The 19,182-nt window shown below is 28.4% G+C and overlaps 2 protein-coding genes across 3 annotated transcripts; one reads left to right on the plus strand and one right to left on the minus strand.

Moving 5' to 3' along the window:
* The first annotated feature begins 396 nt into the window (after nt 1-396).
* Nucleotides 397-2,115, plus strand: Osi21 (Osiris 21). Its single transcript, XM_014239700.3, has 2 exons — nt 397-1,759; nt 1,834-2,115. Exons 1-2 carry the CDS (start codon nt 987-989, stop codon nt 1,940-1,942), a joined length of 882 nt encoding a protein of 293 aa, XP_014095175.2. The 5' UTR covers nt 397-986; the 3' UTR covers nt 1,943-2,115.
* Nucleotides 2,116-4,001: 1,886 nt separating this feature from the next.
* On the minus strand, nt 4,002-7,006 carry LOC106621012 (putative uncharacterized protein DDB_G0271606). 2 transcript variants are annotated; one of them, XM_014239697.3, is made up of 4 exons: nt 6,851-7,006; nt 6,429-6,520; nt 5,800-5,898; nt 4,002-5,671 (listed from the first exon to the last, which is right to left on the minus strand). In XM_014239697.3, exons 1-4 carry the CDS (start codon nt 6,866-6,868, stop codon nt 4,774-4,776), a joined length of 1,107 nt encoding a protein of 368 aa, XP_014095172.1. In that variant the 5' UTR covers nt 6,869-7,006; the 3' UTR covers nt 4,002-4,773. The 2 variants fall into 2 exon arrangements, with proteins under 2 accessions (XP_014095172.1, XP_014095173.1); XM_014239698.3 differs by lacking the exon at nt 5,800-5,898.
* Nucleotides 7,007-19,182: the final 12,176 nt, after the last annotated feature.

Genomic DNA, 19,182 nt, shown 5'->3' on the forward strand with positions numbered 1-19,182 from the left:
AATTCTTTAGCCCAGTCATGTGAGGTCAAGTACCATTTAACCTTAAGGAAACCCTACTTTCTGCCATTTTTTGTTCCTGATCACGTGATCAAACTTTTTAATTCAGAAAAACCTAGTTTTTGTCAATCCCCGGAACAGGTTCTGTATTTTCCGGCAAAAGTTGGTCGGGCTCCTCTAGGCTGTTCTTTTTTATTATACTTCAAAAAAACTTCTGGCAGTAAGTTACTTCTTTCCACTAGGTATGGTGGAAAATTCTTTGAACCTACTCAGCTGCGCGGCAGTATATTTGATTTACGAGTTTCGACGCGCCGCAGAAAAAGTGCAAGCAACTCAAGTATGAAGACTGCACAAATCACCGAAGAAAGCAACAAATTTATTATCCGTCGATCTTTTAATTTCTATTTATTTGCGTAAATTATTTTACAAACTTTTTTTGCGTTTATTTTTTATGGAATCGCATTGAAGAAAACAAAATGTGTTTGTTTGCACCGTTGAATAACAGAAACATGTCAGCGAATTTGAAAAGGCACTCGCAACAAAACATGAAATGAATACATCAAAGCAGCTATCAGCTACTGAAACTGAAGAACTTCGTGGTGGTTACTTATGGCAATTAAAAGCGCCAATGAATAGTGTGATGAGGGCGATCTTAAAACATGTTCACTTGCAATGTTGGCGCTGATTTCGAACACTACCAAATGGCATGATGGCACGCCAACTCTTTACGAGCGAGTGCCTCGAATGCTGCTAAACGGCGGCGAGACGTCAAAACGCAATTTATAAAAGCTAGCAGCGTGCAGCAAGTTAACGGCAGTTGCATTTAGAATTTGACGTTGCGCTGAAATTGAGCGGAGCTGAGTTATACTGCAGCAGCTGAGCTAGACTGTAAGCTAACAACGTGGATTGGTGAAACGGATTGGCAGGTGAACGAAAGGATACTCGTGGCAACACTTCACACCGCTGCTTAAAAGAATTATACAGGCAGCATGCGGCTCAGCAACACAATCGAGTGGCTGCTCATAGCGATTGCGATCAGTTTAATACTGGATACAGCCACAGCACGACATCACCATCACCCGCTGACGCAACAGCGCCGCAACCACAATCAGCCACAGCAAACGCAAATCAAACATACACAATTTGCGCAGCGTCAAGGTCGTGCCGCTACCGCCAACAGTTGGTTTGGGCCGGAATTTATGATAGCGCGACGCGTTTATGAAGATTGTCAGGAGAAGAATGATTTCATCGGTTGTCTCAAACAAAAGGCACTGACTGCGCTTTCGCGTGCGCTCGAACAGGATTCCATCAAAATTGTTGACGGTCTTGTTTTGGAGAAGCAGAATAGCACTGAGAAAGAAAGTATTCTCAGTTCGATAGCTGACGGACGTGCGCTCAGCTCACTAAGTTCCATCGATCGTGCATTGCTTGCCAAAATTGACAAGTTGATGCGTACGCATGCGTTAAAAATGGATATGAGTCAAGGACGTGGGCATGGCGATGACGACGATAATGGTGGCCATAGCCAGAAGAATAAGAATAAGGACGGTGGTCATATGAAATATGTAATTGCGGCATTACTCACCGCCATGGGCATTGCCGGACCCATTGGTTTGAAGGCGTTGGCAGCGATCGCAACAAAAGCTTTGGTCATTAGCAAAGTGGCGCTGACAATTGCCGGTATTATTGCGCTAAAGAAATTATTCTCACACGATCATCAAGAAGAGTCGAGCTTTCAGGTACATGCGGGCGATCATAATCGGTAAGTGCTGGAAAACATACAAATAATTTTTTATATACTATATATATTAATATTTATTTTTAATATGCAAACAGACGTAGCACGTACTTGATACGTCCGGTGAACAAACCGCATCAGCCGACAGCATCTGGCGGTGTTAGTCAATATTCAGATCCATATCGTTACTACTATGAATATCATTAATTGTTACATATATATATATTTTATTTATATAATCAACTGTTTATATAATCAGATGTTAAATATAAGTTTTCATTCGAAAAAAATACAAGCAGCTAAAACACCAAATAAATACTTCTCATAGGTGCATTTCTTATAGCATAAAGGATATAAAAACAACTTTACCTTCATTTTGATCGGTCAGTTTGTATGGCAGCTATATGTTATAGTGGTGTATTGGCGGAAAAAGACGTGTGTATTAAAATTAAGGGATGATTTCGAGTATATACATACATATATAGGGTCTCCGAACTTTAATTATAAAAATCCAATCTTTTAAATAACACTTAATCTAAATTTCAAATAATTTGTAGTAGAACGTGCAACCCTACTTACTTCTCGTTTTCTTGCATTCTCGTCAGTTTCCGTTTTGTTTTCTCGACGAGTTGACTGGTCGTTTAGCGCCGCGAAATTAGAAAGTGCATTTGTGTGTTAATACTTTAAAAAATTAATTGCAAAAAACAGTGTACATTATACTCAAATATTGTACGACAATAAAAGGCTGGAGTTACCACTAAACTTCAAGAAATACTATGTTTAGAACAAGCGCTCAACGAGCATTATTTTTTGATATTCTGTAGTCCTTGCGGCATGCATAAGAAACTAATTAAAGTTTTCGTCGTCCGTATTTCAAAACAGGGTGAATGTATGTTTAAAAATTGTTTCATCAATATTAACTAATTTAGTTTGTGATATTTTATACAAACTAAATACGAAATATATACAAAAAATACGATTAATTACAATAGACTTATGTAAAAGTTAAGTAACAAATTAATACAGTTTGCGAATTGAAATACACAAAAATTTGAAATCGCAACATAGTTTTTTCATTATTTGCACTCAAATTCTTAGCACAGACAGCAACCCTATTTCCTCTTTTGCTTTTACGCATTCTCGTCAGTATCCGTTCTGTTTCCCGACGATTTAAGTAGCCGTTAACCAATGCGATGTAACAAAGCTAAGTTTAATGTTTAATAAAATTAACTTTATAGCTTCAATTTCATACACAACAAAATACTAATAACGCGCAAAAAGTAATATAATACAAAAGCTATGAATGTGCTGTATTTCTATAGATTTGCAATTAATACACTTTGAACGCTATTCGTCGTCGTGCGGGAGTAATCGTGATGTGCAGTGAGCAAGATTTGACATGCATAAACTTACGATGAAGTGCATTAGTGCCTTAAATTATTTAAATATTTTCGTAATGTGTGTTTAAAATATTGTGTTTAATTTAATTAATTTTGTACCTCTAAAATCAAAATTAACCAATTACTAGCAACTTGTAACACATATAAAATGTAACATCGTGATAGTAGAAAATCATATTAACACATTCAAAACGAATATGCTTATTTAAGCGCCATTAAACGTTGTTCGGTAGTAATCGTGAAGTGTAACGGGCAAGCTACGACTGCGATAGTTAAGTGTGAAAACAAATTTTAACTAAAAATTGTGAAAATATTTTACTATTGTATGTCTATAACGCCTATTTTCAAGCTATAAGTCGCTATATGGAACATATATTATACAGTTATAAATATTACATGCACATAAGTATAAGTGGAAAGCAAGGAAGTAAAAATTTCGCGAACTGCCATTTGCAATGTGACAACGTAAATCTGCCGTTATCCGAAAAATGTGTATGCACTTTTAATAACTAGCATAAAATCATTACAAAGTGCCATAGAAGTGTTTCTCATTGTTTGTTAAGCAAATTAACAATTTTTAATAGATATTATTAATAATTATGTGTAAATTAGTGAAGTGAAATGTGATACAAATTTATTGCTCGCAGAAGTACAACAAATAAATTACTAAGCTGTAGTTGCAAACATGTTAATTTAACATCCCATAATATATTAAAAATAACACCATTCTGGCTCAATAGAAGAATCAGTGGCAATTAGCTGGTAAGTTTAAACAATGTAAACTTTTAAAACAATTATGGTAGGAGCACGCGCAGCTCCTTAGCAAAGTTGAGCATTCACCTTTGTGTTATAATATTATTTCCAACTTGCGATTTTCTATTTTATCTTTCATTTATTTAAACATAGTCAGTTTAATGATTTCATGTTTATTTTATACAAAATTATGACTTTTATTTTCAGTAAAATAGCTTAAAATGTAGTACCTTCAACAATGCCAATTTTTATGATTTTATTCTTATTAAAGTTTTCACATAGATATAGAAATGTTTCTTACGATTTTTAAGCCTATGGGCTTTGTTCAATTTGTACATATCATACGCACACCAGCCTTTGCTATAAAATAATAATAGAAAAAATAAACAAAACAATACTCATAGGTGATTATAACGTTTGCCGAAGAAATACTAATTAAAAGATATGTAAAGAATAGGTGTGCAAAAATCTATCTTTTGAGAATTAAAGTTTTCCTAAACTTGGCACTAATTCGTTTAAGCCCTAATTAATAATTGCATTAAACTTAAATATAGATGATGTTAATTTAAGAATGAATAATATTAAAATACAACTGTATATTGAGTTATGCGTAGTTACAACTTGCACATGAAACTAAATTTAGTTCATGTTTTGTCGAACAGTTGCATTCTGCATAACGAACTACAATAAATTAAATTTATATTAAAATATAATTCATTAAAACATTTTTTTTCTACTAATGTACTCAATTTATACGTAAATTATTTAGTTCTTTGAATTGAAAAAATAATAATCATCATCTTCGACCGTCACACATTCCACGCTATCGCCATTGCCGCTGCCACCACCTACACCAACATCGCTGGCCACCGCATTCTCTAGATTTCATCCGGTTACCTCTTCATTGGCAAAATCCAATTTGACCACATCAGCGGGTAGGCATTCTTCTTCGTGTTCCTGTGTGTTGATACGATTCAGTGTCATCATCACATCTGGACCCGATTTCAGAGCTATAGAAGTTGTAGTTTGCGGTGCGGTAGTCGTTACAGCCACACCACTTACGCCAACTGTAGCTGGCACCATAACTGTCGACGGCGCCACAGCAGTTATGGCAGTAGCGCTACTAGCAACCGTTAAAGCTTGTTGTTGGGACGTTGTTTGCTGCTGCTGCTGCTGCGCTGACTGTTGTTGTACGGTTTGTACCACCTGCGCCATTTGCGTCGACGTAGCAGGTTGTAAAACCACATTCTCCGTCACAGTAGCCATTGTAGATCCTGCTGATACGGCCAACAATGCTTTTTGTTGCTGTTGCAATTGTTGGAATTGCTGCAACGTCACTGTGGTAGTCTGTGGTTGTTGTATAATTTGTGTTGCTGCGCTGGTTTGTTGTATGATAATTTGTTTGGGTGAAGTCTGCAACGATTGTGGCGCAGTTAGTGTTGGTTGAGGATGATGTTGCTGCTGTGACACCTGTGTGGCCTGCACCGGCAATATACGTTGAACGTGCTGAATATGCACTGTTTGTGGTGTGCCTGGCTGGGTCTGTTGTGTTTGATGATGCTGCTGCTGCTGTTGTTGTTGTTGAGTTATTACATTTACATTTTGGTTCTGTTGCTGTATTGTATTCAATTGTATTGTTTGCTGTTTGACAACATGCGTTTGTTGTGTTGGCAATTGTTGCACGGTCTGTATGACATGTTGTACTTGCTGCACAGGCACCTGTTTGGCTGGTATACCGGCGTCTTCGAAAGCCTTCTTCTTGAGTGCTTGTCGTATTTGAGAACTATTTGAGAGAAAATACAGTTTTTAGATATTTTCTTTTTTTATTTATGATTGTTAATGCCCTCTCGCTACATCCTTACTAAGATACAAATTTTTGAAAAATTACTCATTTTGTATTTTAAAACTTACACTGTCCTATTTTTAATGCTTGAGCTTATTTTATTCAAATCATCCGAAAAACGTAGTATGGATGAGTGTAGCATGTTTATCTCCTCTTCGGTCCACTTGCTGTATGTGGTGTAGAAATTATATTAAAAGAACGCGATTTTTTTTGTTGGTAATTAAAGATGGACATGGAATATAGCGAGAGAACAAAGCGAATATTAGCATATTTATAATTTTTTATGAATAGAAATTCTACTGGGACGAAATTTGGTGACGGGAAACTAATTCTTATAAAAGTAAATTTGTTTACACTAATTATTAATGAGTTCTTCAAGGAACTATATATATATTATTGACAAATGCGTTATTATTTACTAAGAAAAATGCTCGTAATTGTAATAAAAGCAGCTTTTAACTACGCACTTGTCTAAACTTTTTTAGTGAATTTTTTGTGGAATATTTTGCAAATTCACATACATATTTATTCAGATGGAGTGTGCATAGAAATTTTTACAAAGAGCATATTAATATTGCTTACATATATTCACATCACTCAAATATTTATTTTTGCTATCCGCAATTACATAAAATAACTACGAAATTTTACAATAAAACACAAAAAATACTTTCTTGCAATTTAACAACACACTTACCCTGATGGCGATTCGGCGTTTGGATGCAATTGCATTGTTAAATCTCCTAAACGACTAAAAGCTTGGCCAGCGGCTGTAAATATTTCGCCAACCTGTAAGTAATTTACAAGTTTAATACTCCAAATGGTATAAGCGACCCACTAACGGGTCCCCAGCGTTGAGGTGCGGCGTCGAGGGTCAATTGTTTAGAAGCACACTTCAAAACAAAAACCGAAATAAATACTGTCCGTCCACGAAAACATCTCTGCACACCTCGGCACGTATGAATCTATTAACTCATGAGCAAAATACGCGCGCCGAAAACCAACCAAAGGAAGCTATGCCGCCTAATTGTGGCACAATATTAAAAGTCGCTACAAATTTGGTATTGCAAGCCGACCTACAACGCTGGAAAGAACCGCACAATTTTTTAATTTACTCACTTTCGTCGCCGAATTCATGGTGTATCCTTAACTTAATTTCTATGTATTATTTGTGAAAACAAAAACGTTCGCTTGAAATTTTTTTGTGAAGCAATTGCTGCTGTCAAAATTTGGCAAAAACCAAACGTCAAATTGCGAGGGAGTCACGTAAGCTATTCAGCTAATTGGCGTCAGGCGACATCTGTTGATTTGCTGTGGCAACAGTATTGAATTTTATAAATAATTGCAAACATTTTTAAGTTAATACGCTAAATTATATTTTAATTCTTTCGATAGTAGTGCAAAAATATAAGCGTGAATCCTAATTACTTAAATTATTGCTTTTATTTAATGAATAAAATGCTTCAAATAATTTTTGCCAATCGGTTGCCAACGCAGTGCTGCCAAGTTGAGCTCTCATTTGTTGAATAGTTAATGTTGCCATATTTGTGAGTTGTTGTGCATATGAAATGGATTGACTTCGAGGGATTTATATGGGCTTTTGCAAATGAGTTGAGATAATTAGAATTATCTCTTATCAACTCCATAAAATATTAACTTCAGGTTAGCAATTTTTTACTTAAAAATTATGGTTTTTATATTTGATTTTTAATTACAATTTTTGATTAAAAATATATTTTTCAAAATATAATATAATTTTGGGATGAAAAAGGTAAGGATTAAATGAAAATTAAACTGAAAATTTAATTCTATTTTTAAAATTAAAAATTTATTTCCAATGTCTTCAAATTTCCGATTTTTAATACTTTAGTCTTGGACTAAAAATTTTGAAAATACTTGTTTATATAAAAATTGAAATAAAAAATTAAAAAAATATTTTTTTAAGGGACTATTTTTAATTTAAACACGATAATTTAAAGTAATGAAATTAAAATAAGTCAAAAAGTTCTAAACTATGTTGATATTTTATTAAACTTTTATTGCTTTGTTTGTTTTTTTTTTTTTTTTTTAAGATAACCAAAACACGATGTAGACAAAAATAAAAATTCTAAAAGAATTATTTAATTTTTTTTAAATTTTTATTAATAATCTTGGGACTAATATTATTTTATTTTTTCAAAAAATCCCCGGTATTAGAGTTTAAAAATTTTAATATATCTTTAATTAAAATTTTTTAGACAAAAATAAACAGAAAAAAATTTTAATTTGATAGTAACTCAATTATTTTTTTAAAGACAGTTATTTGCAGAAGATTAAATAATTTTTTTTAAATTTTTTATAATAATCTTGTAATTAATTTTATTTTATTTTTTCAAAAAATACCGGGATTAGAGTTGAAAAATTTTTAAATATTTTTATTTCAAATTTTTGAGACAAAAAATAATATAAAAAAATTTTAATTCAAATAGTAGTTCAATTATTTTTTTAAAGCATTATTTGCAATCCTGATTGGCTTGTGAGAGAGAAGACGGCCCACGTTGGTGCTAAAAATAGTTTTAACTTTGTAAGCATAGAAACCTTGCCAAATGTTAAATATCCTAAAAAATTTCCAAAAAGGAAAATTGAAAAACATGTTAGCATTTTTATTTTTTTAGCAACAATTTTATTGAATTCTGCATCCATTACTGCTAGTAAGTGAGTACTTTCATTTATTTTCCATTACCTTTACATTAATCATACATTAATCTTCTTACTGCTCAATGGCACCTCTTTTGGTTGTAAGTATGTACGTATATTATAATTTCATAAATACCCTTTTATGTATAAAACGAATGTGTTGTGTGTATGTGTGTGACATTTTTAAATAACTTAGTATAAATTTCCAAAAATTTAATGTACACTTGTTTTTTCGTAATTTTTTTTTTTTTTTTGTTATTTTTTTTTTGTATTTTTTTCGAAGCAATAATTAAATCGCTGCTGGTCAGAATTTCAAAATAATAAATAACAACTAAAATACAAAATTTTTTAATTATTTTGTTTGCAGTTTTGCACTTACGCATTGTAAACATTTCTGTTCTTTTTTTTTCAGTTTTTTAAAGCAAAATTAAACTTGTTTGTTTAAGAAGTTTGAATTAAAATTAAATACTTCTGAGTTTTGCATTGTATGTATGGACTGTTGGTAATATTTTCGTTTGCCGCTCTTCACATACTATTTTTAAATGTTTTTACATATGAAATGCCTTTACCTTATATAGCATACTCACGTATGTAAATATTTGTAAAATGTAAATATAAATGTTTTAATAGAAATGTAAATTTAAGTACTTATGTTCGAGTCACAAAAATTAGTTGAGACTTTTAAACTTTCTTTTTTATATTTTTTATACATTATTTCAGACTTTAATGTTCAAATAAATGAGTGCTACAAAAAATTATTTCATACAAATAATTTTTTTAAAAAGCCGAAAATGTTTATGCAGATAAATTTACAATTTTCGTGCTTCGCTTTTTACACTTTTTAGTACATACAGATATTTTCTGCGCAAATTAGCAAGATTTCGTCATATTTCAATACTCAGTTATTGTATGCACTCTGTTTTGTTGTGGAAAAATGCCATAATCATATTTTTTATATATAAAAACGGAAAATATTGCACAATATTAAATTTTTTTTTTTTTAATTTTAAATTTTCAAATTATCTTATTTCTTCTTAAGCCTTTTACAACACCGTTTGTTTTGCTGTTTTAATTTTTCCATTTTCTCTTTATTTACATAATTTCTTTCTTCCTTGTTTTGTGTTTCAATATTTTTTGTTAAGCATAATGTAATTTATTATAAATCAATTTTTAATTACGTAATATAATTCATAATTTATTTAACGCATTCTCACATGTTTTCACTTTTTTCTTTAGATAGTGCAATCACAGTTTTAATATTTCTGTTTCCGTTTTTCTATTTGCCTATTATTTGTTTTGCTTGTGTGTGTGTGTGTGTGTATGTGTCTATTAAATATGTTTTTATGCATGTGTGTATTTTGTAGTTTACAAGTTAGGTTAGAAATGAATTCTTAACTAAAAATTACTATTTTTTTTTAGAAAAAATGTATTTTTATTATTTTTATTACATTGACTACTTTTACAGACACATTTCGTAATGCCAAATCGTAAACAGGCTGATTCGTTCCTTATGTTGACTGCTGTTCGTCTCTTCTACTTTTAATTTATTAATTTGGGGTGTGGAATTATTCCGCAAGCAACTGTACATTTCTTAATTTTTCAACACTCATCTTCTGCGCTTTTTCTAATAGCTTCCTGCAATTTTTTTTTTAGCAATTGTTGGTTTTTCTTCTTAGCTCTAAGCATTATTATGCTTTTGCGTAGCTGGTTATCTTGTCTGTCTAACATTTTCTCTATATGTACCTTGGACCCCATGTCTATTTTTAAGTAATAGCAAATTTCGTCTTAGTATCTCGTTTGCTTTACATGCTAGCTCGCTGGCTGATTACTCTACCTTCTTGCAAGAAATGGTGTGTTTTCTTTTTACTTCTTAAACTTTTTCCTTTTTCTTCTACTTGAATTACATTTATTTTTCTTTCTACTTTTCCCCTCACTTATTTTTGTTTGTATGGATTTTTCCCCCTTCTTATTATAGTCTATTACGTATTTTGATCCATTTTGGTAACTATGAAACGAAAATCATACAATGTCTTATATGTTGCATACTTTTAGGCGCAAACTTTATTACATTTACTTTTAGCGTAACTAATTTCCTACACACCACCATTGCCCGTAGTACTCATTATTTTGAGTAGTATTGCACGCGAATCCAATAAATGTTTTTGAGCTCTGTTTTTTTTTTTTATAAAGATATTTTTACAAGTAAGTTCTCCAAAACTGTTTTTTATGTCTAATTACTCATTTAATTCCTGAGAGGTTCGCATTCGTATGCTTGACTGTTATTATATGGTAATTTGCTCGTTTTTTGTTATTGTTGCTGTTACACGGATTTTTGAATTATTTATTATGTCCGGGCATTTGTTAGAAAAAATTTTATGTCAAATTTTACACGGTAAAAATTTCAAATGTTACAGATTTTTTTTCGATTTTTCATAAATTGTTTGTAGCCTTACCTTTCTACTATTTCTTTTTTTTCCAATATAGTCAATATTTGTATGTAAGTATTTTTATTTTCGTATACAAAAGCGTGTTTTTTAAATAATTGTTTTTGACTTAAAACTCAGAATTCAATTGAAAGGTTTAATATAATTTAAAAAAAATATTGAAATTAATATGTTATATATGATAATACTTTATAGATTTAATTAAAAAAAAATGTATAAAAAAAAAGTATCAAAATAAATTATAAAAAAATATATATTTTTCATAAAAAAAATGTAAGTGCTTTAATTCAGCTACAGACATATAATAAATATTAATTTATCTATTTTTTTGTCGCAATTGCTACTTCATAATTTAATTTTATTTTTAATGCTTTAATTAATATTTTTTTTACACTGTAAATGCAATGTGTTGTTGTGAGTCTCCTTAAATGCCCTGAGTTTGTAGAGTTTATGTTTTATTACGTAAATTTATTCCATTAAACTGCTTAGTATGCATATGTGTACGTATGTATGGCTGTATGTACAGTGCGCTATTTTATTTTTCCAAAAAATAAAAAATAATAATTACTCTATATTACAATTTTTTGCTTAAAATTTTTTTTTTTTTTATTGAGTTCCTTTTCTGGTACTGTACTATCCCGTTATTTGCATTTATAGCTTTATTTTACGTTTTAATTTTTTTCGCTGCAATTCAGAACAATCGTTTAACGGCAATTTAAGAATCGTCTTTCAGACATGTGTAACTCAAGTGCAACGTTGTTGTTGTTATATAAGTAAAATTGCGAAAAAATATCGAAACCTAATAATAACGAATTAATTTGGTACACACGAAAAAATAGTCTACAAAAAAGAAAATAAAATCAAGTAATTCTACACAACTTCGTTATACTTAACCTTATTTTTTTTTTAATTACATTGTTTTTTTTTGGGTTTCTAAAATTAATTTATTCAAAATGTCACACTAATGCCACACTGTTTTGTAATTTCTTTAAAAAAATTTCCATTACTTTATTTTACGCCGAAAAAATTTGTACAATCTTGTTTTATATACGCTTACGCAAAATTTTACTTATATTTTTAATTTACTTAATTCACCACTCCGCTTTTTATTCAATTAATTTTTTGTTTCTTTTTACGTTTTTTCTTTGCTATCAGCAAATATTACCTGAAATTTTGTACTCATCATATTCCAAAAAGTTTTTGTGTTCAATAGTTTTTCTCTTCTTCTTTTTTATGCAATTATTTGTATTTTTGTTTTTTTCTTTTTTGTAGCGGCTCTTTCTGTTCTATCTATTTTCCCTTCTCAAAATTTTTACCGTGTGACTTTAGCGCTAAACTGAAAATTTCACCCCCATCCTCCACTCCACCCTTTCGCTGTCTGAATGATACATACAAAAAATGCTACAAAAAGGTTTTCGAAAAAGTCAAATACCGTTGCTTATTAGCTTATTTTGTACTATTTTAATTATAATAATGCTTAATTTGTTTCTGCTTCTTCTTCTTTATATTTGAAAACTATTTACTAATATTTACCACTTGACTTACACACACTGATTACTTTAATATTAATTTTTATTTTTATTTATTTGCTCGATAGTTTTTAAAACACTCAATATTGTATGCTTTTAAACACAATTACAATATTTGATGCACATATTTCACTCATTGCTGTTCTGAACTGTTTATGAAAAGTTTCGGTTCCGAAATTTTTATTTTAGTTTTTCTTGAATGCAGTATACTATACTCGGTTTTGTAATACTTTTTTTTTCAAATAGTGTAATAGTGTTTTTTATATACAGTTTTCAGTTAAATTTTAAGATATACTGTTAACGGAACGTTTTTTTTTTTGTGAGAAAAATTAAACATCTTTACTGACCAAGTGCGCGAAACTGAATTTTAATCGGTTTTTATTAACATATTTTTATATCTAAATGTTAAAGCAACTTAACTAGACTTAAGTTCGTGTGGTTATTTTTATTTTAAATAAAAAAAAAATAGTTCAAACATTGAAGGTATTGTTTTTAATAAAAAAAAACAACATTCTCTTCTCATTTAATTGCTCATAAACACTCAAAATGTTTTGAAAATTTTAAATCGACTTAAGCCAGTTTAAAATTTAGACACAAATATATTCCCCTACAAAGTTGAAGACAAGAAATGCTGCAATGCTTGATTTTCCGACATATATTGACTGTTTTTGAAATTTTGAAAATATTTCAGTTTTTCTTTTTCAATTTTCTTTTTCCAAAAATTTTAGCCAAAAAAAAAAAATTAACAGAATTCTCTTATTAACACAATTTTCTATAATTAATGTTTTTAAAAGAGCCCTATGAAAATGAGAGTATCCTTAAAACAGTTTAAATAAATTAATTGAGCATACTTTTTGGCGCTCGATTTTTTTTTATTTAAATATATAAATTTTTTTTTTAAATTAAGTTTTGAAATCAATTAGTACAATTTATTTGTAGAAAAAAATTTAAAAATGTCTAAAAATGTGCACAATAATTTGAAAACGTTTGCGAACAAGTATTTAAACTCTAAAAAAAATTCTGCTAAATTACTGGAGCGTCGCACATGCGATTTCAAATTGTCATATTCCGTTATTATTTTTGTATAAAGAAAGGTTGCCACTCTCTGTTATAAAGTTGAGCCATATCACGCGATGTGATTTCATAGTAATTGCATACTTTTAGGCGCTACTAAATAAATCCTAAATGAATACTATATACGGAGAAGTGAATAGAAAGCAATAATTTTTACAATATTATTAAGTTATAAATAAAATTAGTAGAGGAGTGTTAATATAAAAAAAATTATCTTGTTAAGAATTTTGCAATATTTAAGTAACTATATTGCCAACTAGCAATATCATCCCACTCGATGTAATTCTGAAAATATTATTTATTTATTTTTTAAATATGAGAGATAAAAATATTTTTCAAATACATACATTTTTAAAATATTACTGTTATTTTTTAAGGATGCTGATATTAAAAAATTACTGCGGTGTAATATTTTTGGGCTAACACATGTTGGACTGGGTGAAAGCAAAAAAATCGTATAAGCTTCTAAAATTACTAAAATGGATACTGCAATTAAAAACGAAATATTCAATATTTCCTTTACAGTTAGCATGCGCATTTCACTCTCTTCAACTCTTCGTCTATTTATGCAATGTGCGCGAGTTTACATAGGTTGGTAACCACGGTTATAGTCTTGAAATATATTCATCAAACGGTGAAAACTTTTTGCTTTGTAAGCTAACGAAATATTTTTTTGTTGGTTTTGTATTTTCCAATTAGTGAAAATTTTTCCTTTTTAAACCCACAAACAAATCATTGCCGCAGATCATTCGCTATGCCAACTCGCTCTTGATCATTATGCTGTCAGAAATTTTGCAAAACAACAAAAACTTAATTTGTCGTTACTGCTATAATCGTATTATTGTTTGCATCAGCTGTTCGTCTATTGTATTTCGTATCGCCAAACTACAGTGTTTTTGTTTACATTTTTCACTTTATTTTCAAAGTTTCCATATCATTTCTGCTCGTTATACACATGCATTAGTTTGTTTATTAATTTTTTTATTTTTAATAATTTTTTTCTTTATTTCTTTTGTAAATTTAAAATTAAAATTTAAGTTTTAGTACAATTTTTACACTTTACATTGGTAACATAGCGTTTTTTATTTATTTATAACTCTTTTTTTTTTAATTTTGTTATTTTTGTAATTTGTAGTATGTTTTTATATGTGTGTGTGTATGTATCTGTGTATACAGTGGCTTAGGGGTAAAGCGTGGTACTGCTTACTAATTTTGCGTGGAATATTTACAAAAACCTAACTAAAAACACATTTTTGCTGCGTTTTCTCATTTCTGCTTTGCTTGACATTTTCATCTTACGCTGTTTTGCATTTGCATTTTGTTTTAATATTTTTTTATTTTTAATTTTTGCATTTACATTTCTTGCTTACAACAAAGTTGTTAATCTACCAGCATATTTTGTCTTAAAACTCGTGTTTATATTTAATTTTGTTTTTAATTTTAATATTTAGCCAAACAAATTTTTTTTACACTTTTTATTTTAATTTCCAACGTATTTCTACTGTTTTGCCATAAATTTAAGTTCATAATTTTTAAATATATAAATTTGGTTTTAATTTTAATTTACATCCAAAAGGTTTGCATTTTTCTCATACATATGTACATACATAAATTTGTGTGTATGTATGTATAAATGCATAGTTAATTTTTATATAATTTTGCCATAAGTGTAATGTGTATGCTTACAAATAAATTTTCCATGAAATATTTACGTACTTGCTTTTTGCCATATAGATTTTTTTTCATTTAAATTTTATTTTGTTTAAACTTTTAGCATGCAACTTACATCATTGCTGTTGTTTTTTTGGTTTTTTTTAGTATAAATTTATATTTTCTTCGAAAAGTTTGCTTATTTTTCGTATGCCTAAAAGTTTTTCGTATAACCAGAAATTGTTTTCGTTTTTGTTTTTTTTTTTACAAATATTTTCACTCAAAAATTTTAGTTAATTTTATTTTTAATTAATGTTTTACATATACATGCTTAGCCGAAAAGTTGTCACACATGACATTTTAAATTTTTTGTTTTTGTGTTTTTTTTTTGTTTTTTGTTGTTGCTGCTGTTAAGCCTTATATGCTATGCTACCGCTAGATGTGTGCTTCTTCAGTTTTTCTTTTGCTTTGCTTTCGTTTCTGTTTTCATGTCGGTTTTTGCATTTGATTTTTGTAAATATTTCTTGTTAAGTTCAAAATTTTAAGTTCATGTTTTTATGTATGTGTGTATGTATGCTTGTGTGCGTATATGTGTATATTATATATGTATTATTTGTAGTATGTTTAATAAAAGAAAGTTCGTTTTAAGGTTTCAGTTCGCAGTGTTTTGAGTGGTGAGTGCTTTGTAAGGGGTTTATGACGAAATTTGTAATAAAAGTAAGTTGTGGTGAGTTTTAGTAATGCTGTGTTGAGTTTTGGTAATGTTGTGGTGAGTTTTAGTAACGCTGTGTTGAGTTTTGGTAATGTTGTGGTGAGTTTTAGTAATGCTGTGGGAAGTATTGGTACTACAATGGTGAATTTTGGTACTGCTATGGTGAGTTCTAGTACTTGCTATGTTGCACTCTAATAAGTCATCTAAAGTCCACTGTCCAGTTTTTTGCGTTATAAATATTGTATACGGTTTTTGAGCAGTGTAGCACATGCTTACCGTCATGTTTGTTATCATTAACGCAACACATTATATTCAACACTTTCACAAAATTCACCACAATGGTTTTTAAACTCAATTTTAGTTTTTACCACATAGATTTCTAGCCTCAACGATAACATATATCATACATATCAATGTTCGACTATACTAAAACTTTTTCTATTGTGTTGAATACAGTCTGTTTTGTTAAGTGCTAACTGTACAATTACCAGCGTCAATCTTTATATATCAAATTTTCCACAAAAACACTATTACTATGGACATTTATTACGACAAATTCAAAATTCTTTTATTTTTTCAAAATTTATTAGTACTTATTTTGCATACATTGTTATAATTTTACAGTTTTTAATTTTAATATTTCACGTGTAACGGACATAAATGCATATACAATATGTATGTATGTATGTATTTCCAAAAATTGCTATAGCATATTAGTTTCGTTAAATATTTTTCACATTAAAATTTTATTACCAGCTGACTTCAAAAGTGACAGCAATTATTTCGGAATTATTTCTAGAAAAAAAAATTATTTTTTTCAAAAAACAACATTTCTTAAAAATTACACAGAAAAGTGTATACAGTACACTATATATAGCGCATGTACATATGCATGTATGTAAAAATATACATTAAACTGAAGTCTTACTGCTGAGGTAGTTACGTTACTATTGCGCAGTTCTGTTTCGTTAATGATTATTTGCTAAATTATTTGTTTTTGTTTTAGTTTTTTTTTTAGCGGACATTTCTATTAAATATTACAAAAGTGTAGGTGATTTTATTTTTATTTTTATACAATATTTATTGTTATTTTTATTTTTGTTTTTGGTTTCGTCACACGCCCTATGCAATTTTTCTGCACTTAACTGTGTCCATATTGGAACCCTGTTTTACTAACGCAAATGAACTATATGCTCTGTTTATATTCTTATGTTTGTGTGTAGATGTGTGTGTGTGTGTTGCATTTGCTTTTGTAAAATAATTAACTTTTAAAGTTTTGCAAAAACTTAATTTCAAGAAAATAAGACAAATTATATACACATATATACATATGTATGTATATACATATATTTAACACATAAACAAAGTTTACTATATACTATATGCACAGTTATATAATATAATATAATAATATTTATAATAATAGCAATTTATAATAACAAAAACAAAAATAACTTAACACATAAAAATAAATTTGCCAAGCCTACGCGCTTTAATCGGCCATATTACTTGTATATGCATTTTTGTATGTATATTTTTCGATAAAACAAAAAAAAAGTTTTAACGAAAATTCGGTAAACGTAAAACTACATTTGAGGTATTTAGTTCCTGTTGTAATGCTAATTATAATCACTTTACAAAATACAACTAAGTTTTAAGTGTACAACGTTATCCACTAACATTTTAAAAACTAAGTGTTATGCAATTAAAACTTAAATCTATGATAAGTTGGCAACTAAAAAATAATTAAATTAATTTACAAAATTTACACATTTGATGTGTAAATCCATTATTTCTTTTTTTTTTTTAATTTTAAGTTGCAATATATTTAATTATAAAACAAAAAACATACATACATATTTGTAATAATTTATAGTTGTTTGTTGTTTGCTAAGTTAAACGCACATTTATTGTTATTTTTGTGGTTGTTGTTTTATCGCATAGCGCCGCACTCGCCAACAATTTGCAACAAGACGCCGGACGTACTTAAAAATAATGAAATTCAGACTCCTTGGGACGGCAGGCGCACTTGCCAAATTGCTGGCGAGTGTTTGGCGAAAAGAGACTTTCACTGTCACAATTTGTTTTGAGGTTAAATATTTATGAATTTCTTGTTATCATAAAATATATTAAAAAAAAAAAAATTTCCTTCATAAAATATATTTTAAAAAAAATGTATCCTTCATAAAATATATTTTAAAAAAAATGTATCCTTCATAAAATATATTTAAAAAAAAAATTTCTTTCATAAAATATTTTAAAACAAAAAAATGTTTACAAATTTTTCACAAAAAAATATTTTTTTTTAAAACTTTTTACAAAAATTATTTTTCAGAAAATATATTTTAAAAAAACATTTTTTTATTAAATTAAATTTACGCAAATCACAAACATTGCTATTTTAATTTTTTAATTTGTCCAGCAGCAAACAAGTAGTCAACTAACAGTGGAAATGCAACGCCGGCGTTTGTTTTTTGTAATTTCATAGAAAGCTTTTAATTTATTAATGTTTTATATATATATATAATATAAGGGAGTTTTAAATTTTCTATACTTGGCTGTATTTTAAATCTTGTTTTTTTTGAAATTGAATTTAAAAGAAACATGAAAACGTGCAAACCAGTGTACTGTATATTAAAAAGCTGGTACTTACAAAAAGAAGTTATAAAAGAAAATTTGGAATACAAAAAATAAAATTAAAATTAAAAGAAATATATAAAATTAAAATAAAAATAAAAAAATTATATATATATAAAATTAAAATAAAAAAATATATATATATAAAATTAAAATAAAAAAAAATATTATATAAAACTAAAATAAAAAAAAATATATATATATATAAAATTAAAATTTAAAAAAATATAAATTAACAAAAAAACAATTTTTTTTTCTTTAAAAATTATAATAAAAAACAACAATTAAAACTAAAAAAAATCATATTAAAAATAAAATCATAATAATACAAATAAAAACATAATATTAAAATAATATAAACAAAAAAAAAACTATATAGGTTTTTACTTCATTTTTTAATAAAAAAAAGGTTATTATTTTTTTAAATGAAAAATATTGAATTTTTTGTATTTTTTTTAATACAAGAAAAAACTAATATTAAAAAATTAGATATAGATTAAAACAAAATAAAAACAAAATAAAAAATTAACCTTCAATTTTAAAATAAAATACAAAAATATTTTTTTTAATAAAAGAAAAATTATTAACTATTGCTTTGCAATAATAATAAAATATAGAAATTCATTGGCTATTGCTTTGTTAAAATTAATTCAATTAAATTGACTATGGATTCGAGTGTGCGCGAGGCTACGGTTTCGTTACTTTTTCTACCAACTGTTGCTGTGTCTA

This window comes from Bactrocera oleae, chromosome 3 (genome assembly GCF_042242935.1).
Source record: "Bactrocera oleae isolate idBacOlea1 chromosome 3, idBacOlea1, whole genome shotgun sequence".
NCBI classification, from domain to species: Eukaryota; Metazoa; Arthropoda; class Insecta; order Diptera; family Tephritidae; genus Bactrocera; species Bactrocera oleae.